This window comes from Chrysoperla carnea, chromosome 3, assembly GCF_905475395.1.
Source record: "Chrysoperla carnea chromosome 3, inChrCarn1.1, whole genome shotgun sequence".
Classification (NCBI taxonomy): domain Eukaryota; kingdom Metazoa; phylum Arthropoda; class Insecta; order Neuroptera; family Chrysopidae; genus Chrysoperla; species Chrysoperla carnea.
In genome coordinates, this window is record NC_058339.1 from 24,986,409 (window position 1) to 25,002,227 (window position 15,819).

General features: G+C 27.4%; 2 protein-coding genes across 2 annotated transcripts in view; one reads left to right on the top strand and one right to left on the bottom strand.

Annotated features, from left to right (window-relative positions):
• Positions 1-374: 374 nt before the first annotated feature.
• LOC123295092 (RNA polymerase I-specific transcription initiation factor RRN3) lies at positions 375-5,165 on the bottom strand. The gene is made up of 8 exons (XM_044876308.1): positions 4,927-5,165; positions 3,591-3,810; positions 3,420-3,525; positions 2,617-2,769; positions 1,950-2,420; positions 1,473-1,651; positions 1,071-1,329; positions 375-666 (listed from the first exon to the last, which is right to left on the bottom strand). Exons 1-8 carry the CDS (start codon positions 5,137-5,139, stop codon positions 444-446), a joined length of 1,824 nt encoding a protein of 607 aa, XP_044732243.1. The 5' UTR covers positions 5,140-5,165; the 3' UTR covers positions 375-443.
• Positions 5,166-9,094: 3,929 nt separating this feature from the next.
• Positions 9,095-15,819, top strand: part of LOC123295100 (putative fatty acyl-CoA reductase CG5065) — a 31,759-nt gene continuing 25,034 nt past the window's right edge. Inside the window, exon 1 of the mRNA XM_044876318.1 lies at positions 9,095-9,142. The gene's annotated coding sequence lies outside the window, so the exon portion shown is untranslated. The remainder of the gene's footprint in view (positions 9,143-15,819) is intronic.

Sequence of the window (15,819 nt, forward strand, 5' to 3'; positions counted from 1 at the left end):
AATTTATCAAAAATAATAAATATTGAATGATTTAATTTATTGCGAAACAAACATTTAACACTAAAAAAAGCTTCGGGGCCAAATGTTAATTATGAAGTAATCTTTTAATTAATTGAATATGTATAGAAAATCGGAGATAAGAACATATATGGAGGACAATTGATTGAGTTTTTTTTTCCTCTAAAAGTGCTTACATACGAATGCGATGTATTATTTTTCAAAAATTACAAGGCGAAATGTAATTAAATTGAAAAGGAGCAAAAAAAGGTACAAAAGAAGCTCGAATCCCCAGGGATATTAAAAAGGTTGTTTAAAAAATAAAAATTGCAATAATTAATCGTTTAAATATCGAAAATTTATTATTTATAAGGATTTTAAAATTAAATATAAATAGGTAGGTAATAATATCTTTGTAACATTCAATAACATTAAAAATTAACTTATTATAGCATCATGGGTGATTTGAAACCCGGCGAAGTGCTGTATGAAAAGTCATAAATATTCGTAGACTTAACATTAGTTTTGGCGTTTTTTCCTTCTACTAAGAAATCATCATCTTCATCGATTACCTTCGAACTTGTATGATTTTCTGCATTAGTAACATTTAATTGGCCATCTGGTAATTCTTGATATTCAACATAAAGTGGCTCTATTTTCTGTTTCGACCTTTAAAATAAAAAATATTAATCAAATCAAATTTCTAAAACATTGGCTTTAAATAACAAACTAAGAATACATGGTGTCTCGAAATAGAGACATATTAATCGAATAATTTTGAATCGAAATTTTTATAATAAACAGCATTTTTTTTTTTATTCTTAGCATTTATTGTCATTGAAAGTCAAATTCGAGAAGAAATTGGCAAAATAAGTCAAAATTATGGAATATTAAGATTTACATTTTAGAAGAAGCGTCTCACTCTTGAGATTGTAGAGAAAAATGGTGTATACAATGGACTCGTATTGTTTAAAAATAAATAAAATTTGTTTCTAAGAAGTAAGCTTTGTTTATGGTCGAAAAGTGGAGATTATTAAGAAATAAGATGTAAATCTTGAAGTCTTGTTACTCACCTAACTAATAAATATGGATCGAACGGGAAAAATGATTGTAAACAAACATTCATCTTCGTCAATTGACCATTTCGATCTCTGTACATAATTTTTTGTGAATTTCTAGCATTATGTTCAATTATTGCATAACAATAAACTAATTGGTATGTTCTTGTAATAGCTGCAAAATTCTGGACAACTGGTTGTACACAAAAACGTAATGGATTCAGTCGGCATGTTACTATTTTTGATAAATTTAAACTTTGTAAAAATGTTAAACCTGAAAAAAAATATTTTTAATTTATTACATCTATTGACTCAAAAAGATAAGTAATGACAAAAATTGCAAGCTTTTGATTCGAAAATGAGAAAGCTTTTGAATGATTTGTTGTTTATTCATATCTGATTATTTGAAATACTTACTTTTTCTAGATTGAATAAGATCCTTATGACGAAAAGCTACTACATAGAATAACGCTTGGCAAACACTATAAAATACTGTATGGACTCGAGCATCAGCATGCATACTTTCTAAGCCGTCTTGATTGCCAATATACGAATGCAACCAATCCGAAATTAATTTAATTGAAGTTTGCAAAGTTCTGAAAAAATAAAAATTCGTAGATATAATTATATTTTTATGTAAAAGGTAAATGTAAAAGTGCGGTATTTACTTCCAACCTACGAAGTTATAGTCGAAAAAATACAACTTTTTACAGGATTCGACTCCTTGCCAGTAAACTTTTATGGGAGCCAATGAAAAATGTTTGAGTGTACTCAACGAAATTGACATGAAACTACTGGCGAGGAGTCGATTCTTGGGTCAGGCTGCTTTTTCTTTCGGTTATATTTCGTCGATTATCAATATAAAGAAATATTCATAAAATTTATAACATTTACCCTAAAGAAATATACGCTGCACGCGCTAGAAAACTTGCTAAATATGCTACAGCGGATTGTCTATGTACCACAGCCAATGATAAATTAGAAATTTTTTTCCATAATAAACTGATAAATCCTTCAGCCAACTGAACTTTAAAACTACATAAATAGAACATAATAAATTGTACATGATGTGAATCATATGTAGCCATAATAATACCCTCAAATAAGCTTGATATATCATTGTACATGGTTCTTGTTTTCTCCCAATTTATTTGTCCTGTATCGGGATCGTGACATTCTGTAGTTAAATATATGAACATCCGATCTAAGCATATATCTAGTGTATTTGCAATTGGATTTTGCATTGTTTTTTGATTAATCGTATCCGTGTCCATTGAAAATACACCACCATTATCGTCATCCATTTCTTCGTCTTCATCGTTTTCAATTGTGTCACGTGGTGCATTTGTGTCTAATAATATTAACCTAAAAATCAATTAAATATGCTTATAAATAATGAAAAATACAAAATCATCGCTATTTTGGAGAAATCGACTAACAATAGGGAATATTCATGAAATTTAAATTTGGTTTCAATATTTTTCTTCCGTAACTTTAATGATTGGACATTTCAACTAAACCATTATTTTAGTAATTAATATCTTTTTAATTGCTTTCTTACTTTTTAATTATTAATGACAAAATTTCCATTTTAAATTCTGGTCGATAATCCAAAACCCATAATAAATTATGTAAATAGACTTCATGTTGATGAGCAGGTTTTTTATAATAAGGATAATTTATAATCAATGATTTTACGACAAATTCTGCGCTCCTGAAAAAAAAAATTAAAATATTTTAAACTTTTCATTTATGAATATACAACCAAAGTATAAAAAGAAATTTTTAACACAAAATATCAAAATTTTAAACAGATCACTTTGCAAGGGTTGTTGAAAGGGTAAGAAATTACTAAGTAAACACAATACACTCTAGAATTTCCCTTATAGGAATATTTCAAACAAAAGACTTAAAAATTTTTTGGATTTTAAGATTTTAAATTTTACATAAAAAAATAAGCAATTGCGAATTTTTGTGTTTTAAATATTTTTATTTAATAAATTGGTTGAGTATCCGGACCATCCTTATTATATGCTCTACTTGGTGGTGGTGGTGGAAGGGTAAATTCTGAAAACGAAATGGATATAGTTGCTTCAAAATTCCGCGATCAGCTACGAGTACAAGGCTATATGGGTGAAGTATTTACCTTTGTAGATGCTTGTATATTTATAGATCGTCAACTATAAGGAGAAAATTTATGTCGGTTGAATCGTGTATCCTTTTCAAGATTTTAACTATTTGAAAGATATTGATTAATGATTTAGATGTATATTAATTCGTAACTTTAAAACATGAAACTTGAAATGGTTGATAGTATTGTTTTTTCTTAAAAATTGTTTGAAAATAAATATAAAATTTACTTACATTGGAATAATTTTCAACAAAATATTAATAACATAATGAACATTAACATATTTCTTATACTCTTCATCGGAGGGAATACCATTTTCCCATACTTCTTGACTGGGATCTAAAGAAAAAGACAATTTCAAATTAAATATTTCATTCATCATGTAAGTATATGAGTGTATTTACCTGGTAAAAAATTTCCTACAAGATTTCGAATTGCTACATTAACATAATAATTATGGGCGGATAATAATTCAAACAAAAATGTTTGATAAGCTCGTACTGTCATTTTACTTCTATGAGCCCATTTTATTTTTAAAATAGCTTCAACGAAATGTTTTAAGTCTTCTGTTAATAATAATATACAATGTGATGTTTCTGACAGTAATGATCGCAATTCTTCATCCTAGACACAAATTAAGAAATAGATTAATTCATTATATAATTAGAAATGAATAGCCAAAAAAGTATATTTATATCACTATGTAGTAAAAAGATATAATAGCAAATATATTTTTCGAATTAGCCGTTGGTCACTCTTCTTTCAATAGTTTAAAGAGTATACAATTTAGTTTAAAGAGTATACGCTTCTAATGCGAATTGCCATACAAAATAGGCCACTACGTCTTAGTTAAATTGAGATAAAACGGATTGAGTTAACACGATTTGGCCTTTTTAAGGCATCTCACATTATCAATATAAAAAAATTTACTCTAAATTCACTAGTTAAAAAAGATCATCAATATTGTAGAAAATAAAAATAATTAATTTTAAGGAATGCGAATTAAATTAGAAATCAATTTGGCTTTGTATAATAAAAATCTTTGACCAAATCTGTTAATTTCAACCCTTTATTAGTATTGAACGAAGAATAATCATCGCTTATTCAAATAGCTTTCGGTTCGGGACTACTCCCTGGGAAGTTAAACTGAAAATTTATGGCTTATATTAAAGATGAAACGGATATGCGGTAACTATCCGGTATCCAGCCTGTTTTTCGGCGGATAGTAATCTAATAACCTTCCGAATTCCGGATAATAAAATTTAAAAAATCCTCATTATTTTACACAAGTTTATTTTAATAATTGCACGTCAAAAATGTTTATTATATTAATTAATTAATTAATTATTATGCTAATATTGTAAAAATTTGTAAGACATTACTTTAATGTCAGAGTAAACATCAGTCACCTCTGGCATTGGAAATAAAACTTTCTAGGAACCTTTACGAATAATGAATGGGTAAGCGTTAATCTTACAAAATTAAAGCACAAAAAGATGGAATGCAATATTAGTCTGAAACCTAGCCCATTCATTGAATCATACATTGTATAAGGATTTTATAATTTTGTAATAAAGGAGTAGGGAAAGATATTTTCTGATAATCAGACAGACTAACTTGAGTCTATGTAATTGATGTTAAAATCTATAAAGCATACACTTTATTTTCATTCAAACAAACGCAAAGGACCATAATTATTAAATAAATAATTTCATTTTAAATGACAGGATAGGTACTTACAGATAAATCAGAATCATTAATAACATTCACTAAATCAAAATAAGCTTTCACATTCGAACGATTACTATAATTTTCCAAAATTGAAAATATATTTTGTGTATGTGGTAATTGAAAACGCACTTTCGATGGAGTTTTTGTCATTCTTTCGTTAATGGTCGTTTTATTCGATTTCAAAATCGACGACATTGTTAAATTGCCCGATATCACAGACATATTTTTAAATTATATTTTAGGTTATAATTATAATATTATGTATTTGTATAATTTTTTTCAAAATTTAAAGGTATAAATTAATTAAATTAGCAAATTTGTTTATTATAATTTATTAAATATATAGGACGAAATCGATTTTAATTCACAAATTCATTAAATTAGTATAATGGTCAATAACTACATTTTTGAAACCACGTTTTTTCAGTTTATTTGCAATACGATGCAATTAAAATGACGTAGTGACGTATTTATATTTTTGTAGTTCAGAATTTTGACACAAGAGTGTGTATAAGTCAATCATTATCATAAAGCGGGCTTTAAACGATAAATTTTATCGTCTATAATATATTGCATAATATTTGTCAACATAATATTACGTAATTACGTAATGCAACGTAATATTATGTTTATATATACAATCCTATCCTACTACTATTATTATCGTGAAAGTTTATTAAGATTTATGAATGTTTGTTACGTTTTCACGCAAAAACTACAGGTCGGATTTTGATGAAACTGATATTCTAGCATCAGAATAGAGCATGACTTTAATTTATCTTGCTACAATAATGATAGCCAGGTATAAGTAAGCTCGTATATTATTTTATACCTGGTTTACTTATACAACGCCTCTAATGATAGATCTTTTCATTTCAATTACGATTCATTATTGTATCAGACAGACAGTAATAAGTTGGACAAAGATACAAGATATTTGTTATTCATTTTATCACATTCTTTTTTGGACAAACTGTCCGAAAGAAAAGGTAATCACTTTTTAAAATGAAAAGGTCTATTGTATCCAGTCATAAAAATTTTAAAAGTGCGGGATAACTCATTAAATTAAATTTAAATTTGAAAGTAGGAATGTGTCAAAACTAATTGATAACAAAAAATTGAAATTTATAAAGTTTATTCCATTCAATACCAAAGAAATATAAAAAATTTTATGTAATTAATACAATAGTATATGTACTTTAGTACTCGGACACAAATACTAGCTGGCATTCGTGCCTTTATACGCCACCTACTTCTCTATCGAATACACTTGGAGCAGGCTAGTTGAAGAATGTAGATATTATGTATAACAATGTATAACAATGAATATATGATTAACAATGCTGTTATTATTAAAAATACAGCGACGATATACAAGTTGCCTATTAAAAGAAATGTTTATGCCTAAAAACATGATTACAGTCTCTAGTTTATATTACGCCCTACACACACGATTGCCATTCAGGTTCAAACTAGTTAGAAAATCGTTTGCAATCCGTCGGTTTCCGTGGTTCTTTGCATTTATTTCATTTTTTGAAAGTGCTGCCTTTTAATTTTTTTCATCATTCGACAAAACGAGATGTCTGTTGTCTGCCATGCAGTAATTTTCAATTTACTAGTGTTTAACAACACACACTCAGTTAAAGATCTATTTCACTGATGTTTTTATAAGAATAACTAGAAAATAGGTCAAGATCATCGTGTCACATTCGCATAAAATTACTATTTCGTAGTACGTAGATACTAACGTAGTAACCAGTTAAATGTTTAAACTGAGTGATACAAATTTTTATTTTTACACAACCCACTGTGTGCGATATTAAAACCTATAAAGTATGATTTCGAAAAATCAAAATTTTTCATGTTTTTACACAATTTTTCGCAATTTACTCGAAAACTATGCATTAACGAGTAAAAATAGTCTAAAGTTATTGGGCGTAAAATTTTCGATCGATTTGTATATATATATAAATTTTTTTTTATCTTTCATATTTTCTGAAAATATATATTGATTCCATTTCAAAATACTATAATATTCTTTTTACATGAAATATGTATTTCCAGAACAATCGAAAAATAATCTTTGAATGTAAATATAAGGAACAAAAAAAGGTGATTATTAAAACAGTATGTGATTTAATAATTACGTTCAATTAAATTTTGATTAATCATATGAATAAAGTATAATATTGATGAAACACGCATATGGATAATCATGATTAAAACATTTCACAACTATTTTAAACTCCATGTACAAACTACGTGGTAGTTCAGGTGTGAAAATGGAACTATTCATTTTTATTGTCAATGAAGACTTGCCAAAAATTTGATCAGGGAACTCTATAGTTATCTTCCAAGTTCTTTGGTTTCTTCTCATTTTCCCAGCTTTATTCTGATTTTACTATCAAATTAGAATGTTGCATAAGTAATGATTAGTAAAGGGATGAATTTTTTTTTTTAAAGCGGTGAGTAATCGGTTTTTGGACGTTTCAAACATAGCGGACAGATTTATTATTACTGTAAAACATTTTCGTCTACTCTGGAGGTGAAAACCACTTTTTCGTGCCAACGCAAGCAAACTGTGAGAAACACCAAGAATATTATTGCTTTCCGACGTCATATTGACAGTGTGTGGATTTCACCGCCAGGTAGCAGAAAGTGAAAATAAATTTTAATGACAAGGCTAGGCAAATAGTTAAATGATATTGATCCAAGCCTATTATTAAATCACTGAATATCGTTCAGGCCGCTCGTTGAATGTCATCGGGATTCTTTTTTGTAATGTTAGGGGTTTTGGTCATTTCAGATAAGTCATGATTTGGATAAAAATTTTCAAACTAAGGCTTGCTTGGCGATTCATATCAGAGTTTGATTTGATTTTGACGAAACACGTCAAGCTTGTTAAAATTGAATATAAATCCGTTTCAAATGAGGTTATAACATATTAATCGGATTTAAATGCAATTTTGATTGAATGAATTTAGTTTGAATTTTTACTACACATTTTACTATAATTATATATTTTTTACTACATTCAAATGTGATGTGATATAGTAATTTAGAATAGCAGTATTAATAAGGGGAGAAGATGTAGTACCTAAGAATCAAGAAATTGCCTTTGTTTATAACCATGGTTCATAAGCATCGTACTGTACTATGGTTCATACCTTAATGTACCTAAGATCATCCTCTCGGATTGTCGATTACTTTTACTAAGAAACGCATAAAAACAAGAATATAATAGTAAAATATTACCATGGCAAAGTTACATTATGTTGTCAGATTCAAGGTCCATCACTTTGCGAATTTAAAACTTCTCAATATTGAATTTTAAGTATAACAAGTGAAAACAAACAATTGACTGAGTTAATTGTTGAAATACCATGTATAGACAGTTACATTACACATACATACATGTCACACATACAGAACTGATATTCCCATTTAATACATGCTATAAAATTTGCGAATAATTTGCGCTGTCTCGGGTTTAGAGTGATGTTTACGAAAAAAATGTTTCCAAAAGTTGTTTATTTTTTTATAAGGAACATTTTTTACTACGGACCCAAGACCCAATTGACCTATGTTGCTCATTTACAAAGTCGACCTCACTTTTTACGTCCCGAGTACGCTGTACAAATTTCAGCTTGATATCTTTTTTCGTTTTTGAGTTATCGTGTTCAGAGACGGACGGACGGACGGGCGGACAACTGAAAATGGACTAATTAGGCGATTTTATGAACACCCATACCAAAATTTTGTTTGTAGCATCCATTTTTTAAGTTATAAACTTGGTAATAAACTTAGTATACCTTCATATATATTACATATATACATGGTATAAAAATAGGAGTGAAGGTACAAAAAATATACTAAAATGTGAGTTTTTTATGACACAGAGATAGGCAAATTTATGTTTAGGTACTACGTCTTACCCTTAAAACAAATAAATATGAATAAATTACCTATATTATATCTATCTATAACCAGTACTACTGTTTGTACTTTTATATTTTGAAAAATAATATTCTGCAGATTTACTTTCTTGAATTCACTCACCGCTGACTGAGTTAGTTCATCTTATTTGTTTGTTGCAAGAATCAAGTGAATGGTCAACAATTGTAAATAAAATTGTGCGCGTTTTTATGTTATAAAAAGTTTTTATATGGTTTAAGATACACGATTTATGTTATTTTAATATTAAAACAGTGTTTTTCCTTCCTTGGTATGTAATTTCTTTATTTTAGGTATATTAATTATATTGTTTTTGGTGTATGTTTACTCAAATGGCTTTTTTGATTTTTTTTTTTTTTGGAAAATTTTCATTAACAGGGCTTTTCATTTACAAAATGATTCTTTTTTGTTTCGGACTGTTTTCAATCAAGTAACGACATATCTTATATTTTCTATCCTTGTCAAAAAGCGCTGCTTGAAAAAGATAAAATATATTTAACTTTCTTAGGTTGAATAGTATTTTGACAACTGTCCGAAACAAAAGTAAATCGATGAAAAGGTCTATTGATACTAAGATTCGGTCAATTTTATTTATTTGTTAAAAAAAATTAGTTGGGCTCAAAGATGGTCAGGTGGTCAATAGAGACAAAATTCGATATTTATAATAAATATCGGATAATTTATTGATTATTGAAATTTATGAAAATTTAATACTATTTTTTATATTCATCTGTTCGGACCTAGCTTCTAAACTACTAATCATAATTTGACAAATGAGGTATAGTTTAAATCCTCTTGATCGTCCGCTGGTTATAAACTATGTGTCTGCACATTAAATTGAATATGGCACACTCTAGAGGACATAAAGCTATAACCCCAAAATGGATTAAATAAATTAAAATTCGAAAACTATAAACCCCGAAAATTATAGAATCGCGCTCTTAAAAGTTTGAAAACAAGAAAATATTTTAATCTGAAATTGTTATGGTTTAAGAAAAATCGTCATTACAGTCGGGGGACCTCTAAGATTAAACAGTTTTCCACAGGACCAAAAAGAGGCCCCCCAACTGTAATGATGATTACTTATCATAACAATTACAGATTAAAATATTTTCTTGTTTTATTAAAATACTTTTAAGAGCGCACTTTTCTGCTTGGACTTAAAAAGAAGAGAAGTAGATTTTTGATAGGTTGATATTAATCATGATCGTTATGGTAGGATTTTTTCAAAGAAACTGAATTTGTCTCTTATATTAATTCCTCTACGAATTTGGGAGTAATACCAAAATGTGTTCATAATAAATTTTATCGAACCATAAAATCTTTCTGTTACAAATGCATCATGCAGCATATATATTGGCGTAACGGTTTTGGGACGGAATTTTTTATAAAATATCTCAATTATTATTAATAAAGATGACTAAAACCATTCTAAATTGCAAAAATGTAGAACTAGTTCAAAAAAAATATTCCAACTTTAAATCAGAACACCATGTGGTTAAATATATACCACTTTACCGCTGATTCAAAATTTAATTGTGTATTTATTGTATGGTTTGATGGTTGCATTTTAATTATTTAAAAAAAGATTTTTTTTTTTAAAGAGGTGAATCCATTTTTATATAACTTTTTTTATTCAAATCTTTCAAGTGTGAATATAAGTCGTTATATGTATTTAGTTTATACTATACATATTTACTATACTATTCATAGAAAATAATGAATCTAAAAAACTTTGTGGCCATGGTCCTTGTGTAGACCAAAAGCACTGAGCAAGGATTTGCGCCGACGAACCTAAATACATAATTATTCGAAAGAAAATTATTGATGAAATCAGATATTTTTATACCATGTATATGAATCATGAATATGTAATATATATTAAGGTATACTAGGTTTAGTCCAGAGTTTGTAACGCTTAAAAATATTGATGCTACGAACAAAATTTTGGTATAGGTGGTCATAAAATCACATTGTCTGTCCGTCTGTCCGACATTGTCTGACATCACGATAACTCAAAAACGGAAAGAGGTAAAAAGCCCAAAAACGTGCTAAGGACATAAAAAGTGAGATCGAGTTCGTAAATGAGGAAGTTTAAGGTCTTGGATCCGTAGGACCCATCTTGTAAACCGTTAGAGATAGAACAAAAGTTTAAATGTAAAAAATGTTCATGATAAAAAAATTAACAACTTTTGTTAGAAACATTTTTTCGCAAACATCACTGTTTACCTGTTAGGGCGCAAGTTAGGCGCAAATTGTATAGTATGTATTATATACAATTCATATCACTTATGAATGTGTGACATGTATGTATGTGTAATGTGACAGTGTAATCAACACTGTCTATACAAAGTATTTCAACAATTAACTCAGTCATTAGTTTGTTTTCACTTGTGTTTAAATTATTTATTGTCATGTTTGAAACTCGACCGCGATTTTATTCTATGTATATATGAAAAATATCAAGGTATACTAAGTTTAGTCCCAAGTTTGTAACCCTACTGAAAATGTTGATGCTACTAACATAATTTGGGTATAGATGTTCACATAATCTATTTCTATGCAAATACTATTTTATGCCTTAGGCCTTAGGGTCTAAAGATGCTAATTATATATATTTGGTAACTAAGTATAAGATAATAATGTTTATATCCTGAAAAATTTGTCTTAATGTTCCCTTAAGAAACTCTTTGCTTACGTCCATGCAAATTTCATCAATAAATTTAAGTAATTTTAATTATTTAATTTTATATAATTTCCTAGACAAATCTCATTATATTTATTTAATAGTGAGCACATGAGTACTAAAAATTGAATCTTTTTAATTAAAATTAAATGTTAAATAATTTTAAAATGTTAATTACATTTTTTCAATAAATTTAATATTTTATCTGTGAAAAAATTAGGTACCTTTTATATTTGCAAAGTTCATTGTTCATAAAATATTTGCCCAAAAATTCTTATTATTAGACAATCATGACTATTGTTGAAGTAAAATGAACTTGTAACAGGCATAATTTTAGTTGCTAAAAGTTGATTTTCTCATAACGAATGATTTATGATCAGTCAATCATTAAAATTATTTATCTTTGTTTGTATGTTATTGGGACCTCTTAGAGGAGTGTAAAACTACGTTTTGCAAGCAAAAAATAGTTGTGCTAAAGCTGCGCTATATGTGAAAAACAGAAAAATTTTCGGACTTTTTAGGTTTTTCTGTTCAGTTTAAAACTATGAGCTTTTGTCATTAGTTGCTACGATCATTTTGGAAGCATTAGTTGCTACTATCATTGAAGGCAACCCACAGTTCCGTATGTCTAATGCCTTTGAGATATGATGCTTTCAGAAATGATGCTTAAATGTTTTCAGAAATGTTAAAATTTTTTTTTTATGTTAAACCGTTAGAGATAGAACAAAAGTTTAAATGTATAAAATGTTCCTTTTACTGAAACAAACTACTTTTGTAAACTTTTGAAGCTTTTGAAACCATGTAAGGTTTTGAAGCCTCATATCTCGAAAATTATTATGACATGCGGAACTGTGGGTTGTTCAATTGTTTCAAATTTAATATCCTTTCAAAATAATACTAGCAACTAATGTCAAAAGCTCATAGTTTTTGCATTTAACAGCAGCTTGCAAAACGTGGTTTCACATCTCCTAAGCGGCCCAAATAACATACCAAAAATGTAGATTTACATCGTGTTTTGCGATTATAATGTAGATTTACATCTGGCGTATTTTTAACTTACAAAAAAAATCACATTGAATATTAAAAAAAATATAATTACAGTTTTTTTGGAAAATAATTTTAAAAAAAAGTACTTTTTTTGAAAATTAACCAAAAGCAAGTCCCCTTAACGAATTCAAGAAAAAAAAACACGTATTATTTAAAACTAATCATCGATGTAATTTAGTTAGAAATTTCAAAAAGATTTGAATACTACGTTTATGAATTTTATACTACCTTAACTCTCTGTATAAATAATTAATTCAGAACAGAATCATAATCATAATATAGTTAAAGGCGTTATAATCAAGCAATTCTATATATGAGTCAGTATTAATTTATTAATATGAAGTATATTTATTTGTATTTTAAAAATTTCTAGTTGAATAATTTTATTATATATTTATTTTTAACGCATTTATAAAAATTTTTATTATACTCTATATACGAAATATATCAGAGTATATTATGTTTAGTACCAAGTTTGTAACGCTTAGAAATAATATTAATGTTACAAAGAAACATTTTGGTGTAGGTGTTCATAAAATCACATAATTATTAGTCCATTTTATATTTAGTACAATATCCTAATATTTAATCGAAAAGAGATATCGAGCTGAAATTTTTATTTTCGATACTTAAAGTCGTAAATGAGGAAACATAGGAATCATCTTTTAAATTTTAAGAGAATGAACGAAGCAACTTTTGTTTGAAATGTTTTTTCGTAAATATCTTGATTTTTCTCAGAGGGTCCAAATTTAGGTACAACTGAAGTTTTCTCTCGAAACTATAAACGCTGGGGAGTTGAAAATTTGTAGGTAGCTTCAATTAAATAATGAGTCAATTAATTTTAAAATTTAATATAATAAATTTTTTTTTAATTCGTTTCAAAGCATGTAGATTTTAATAACAAAAAATTGTCTGTATTCTATACAGAGTATTTAAACAATTAACTCAGTTAACTGATTATTTTCACTTGTTTTATTTAATTTTTTTTTACCTAAAGATAGTAAGTTTTCTTGGCAGGTACCTTTAATATTAATAATAATAAACATAAAACTTAACTTGATTTTATTTAAATTGAATTAAGTACCGGTATTAGTACTTTCTCTATTTCCTTCTTGTTCTATATGTTTTTAATTACACAACAACAAAAACAATAAACTGTGCTGATTATGTCCTTTAGAGACCAGCTCAATTACTTGCTTGAATACATAAATTATTGATGCATTTATTGAAGTATATTCATAAAATACATCACGCTTCAAGGAAAAGTGATTCGTGGATTTTGTTGTCTATTTCATTTTAATTTTTGTCTTAGCTTGTTTGATCTAGAAATGATGACGGTATATTTGCAGGAAAGTAGCAGAAAATTTACCAAAGCATGTTGAATGGGGTGGGAAGGGTTAAAAAATAACTGCCCCGTAGGTAAAATTTGTTTTCTAATATTTTTTTTATTTGCCACTTATGAAAAGTAACTAAAGTAAATTATAAAATGGCATAAAACTTTTAAAAAGGCAAAAAGTAAATTATAAAAAAATTTTAATAAAAAAAAGTTTTTACTGTACCTACTAAAAGCTAGAAAATAAATTTGTCTTATGGGTCACTCATACACGATTTGTAAAAGTTGGGCACACTCTATTTTAAAAATCCAGGATGATTCGAAACGCCTCAAGCTTTTATAATTAGTCATACATGAGTAACTCTATAATTATTTTCTATTTATTAGTAAAATAAAAGCTTCTCTTTCAAAAAATTTTAATTTAAAACTTAAAAAGGTAAACATGGTGAAAGCTTTTTAAAATAAAAATCACCAGAAAATTTAAAATGGTTTATAAATATGATAACGAAACAGAGAAATTCATTATTTGGTGTTTGATGTTTCAAGACCATTGATATCCTAAATATCTTAGAAATAATAGATTTGCAGAATCTATAATGAAATGGTAAATTCTCAAAAAAAAATATAATACACTAGCCACTTTTATTTGTGAGAAATTGAAGGCATACATTTATCTATAAAAATATTCCATTTATACATTAACTGATATAGTGATAAATTCTGTAAGAGTCCTGAATTTGGATTGTGTTTTTGAAACCTAGCATTGGATGGTTCTTGATAAGTAGAATGACTTCATGTACTTATACTTGACCAAGGTTTGATTGAAAGCCATTCCTTAAAAGGAAAGTGCTAGGTCCAAATATTTCTGTAACTTTACTAGCAATAATTAGATATTTACATTTTATTATCCCCTTATTTTTCTAACCATTACGACTTAAATCACGCGATAAAAATAAGACCATAGATAGAAAAGGAACCTTTAGACACACGTACATTTTTAGAGCTAGATTACTTTGATTTTAAAGGTGTAAAAATCATTAAAAACATCCTAAAAAATTAAAAAATTTAACGTAGTATAATATTTTCGGTTTTCGAGGTGAAAAAAAAACAATCAAACAGAAATTTTAGAACAACAACAATAATATACGCACACTATCCTGGACATAATGGTATTTAACACAATTTATTTATTGTTGTTTTACAATGTGTTAACATGCAATGCGTTAATTACAGCTACGTAAGGTAATAGATTGACATAAACTTGCTAATTATTAATGCATAATTACATAAACATAGTGGTAGGATATCTTTTAAAAGTAATTATCTTATTTGGTCAATTATATTTATATGTATTTTAGTCATATTTATCATTATTGCGTAAAAGGAAAATATGTAGTTTTAATGATTTCCGATTGTTCGATTTTATTCGATTAAATATGCATTATAAAATCTAATCGACGGTTAAAGATTGTTTATATTTCTCTACAGAGCAACAAATTTTGTTATTGAAAATAGTTCCATCAAAATAGGGATATTTTTTTATATAAATCCAAGTTTTTCATTCCTTTTTAGATGTTTTAATTCGATGGTAATATGATAGACATCTTTAATTCCAAATACCTACTTGCAAATTAACTTAATTCAAAATTAATCAGCCGTTAATGTGAGCGTATCCGTTGACTTCCCAGTTATTACATTTATAATTTAAGTCATATATGTCTTTGTTTATTTTTATACATCTCTAATTTAAGTCTTAAATATATCTTTGTAAATGTACTTACAAAGATAACTAACTATATGTGCAACTTTGAATTTTGTAAGCTTACCAGACATTAGCCCCATACAGTGATTTTGAGTAAAATTGAAACATTTTTACACCCCT

Excerpts from the sequence above, each read along its gene's own strand:
- LOC123295092 (XM_044876308.1), bottom strand. The coding sequence starts at position 5,139 with ATGTCTGTGATATCGGGCAATTTAACAATGTCGTCGATTTTGAAATCG. Across the intron at positions 3,526-3,590 it reads TGTAGGAAATTTTTTACCAG|ATCCCAGTCAAGAAGTATGG; the intron begins GTAAATACACTC and ends CTTTTTCTTTAG. Across the intron at positions 1,652-1,949 it reads GCAGCGTATATTTCTTTAGG|AACTTTGCAAACTTCAATTA; the intron begins GTAAATGTTATA and ends TTATTTTTTCAG.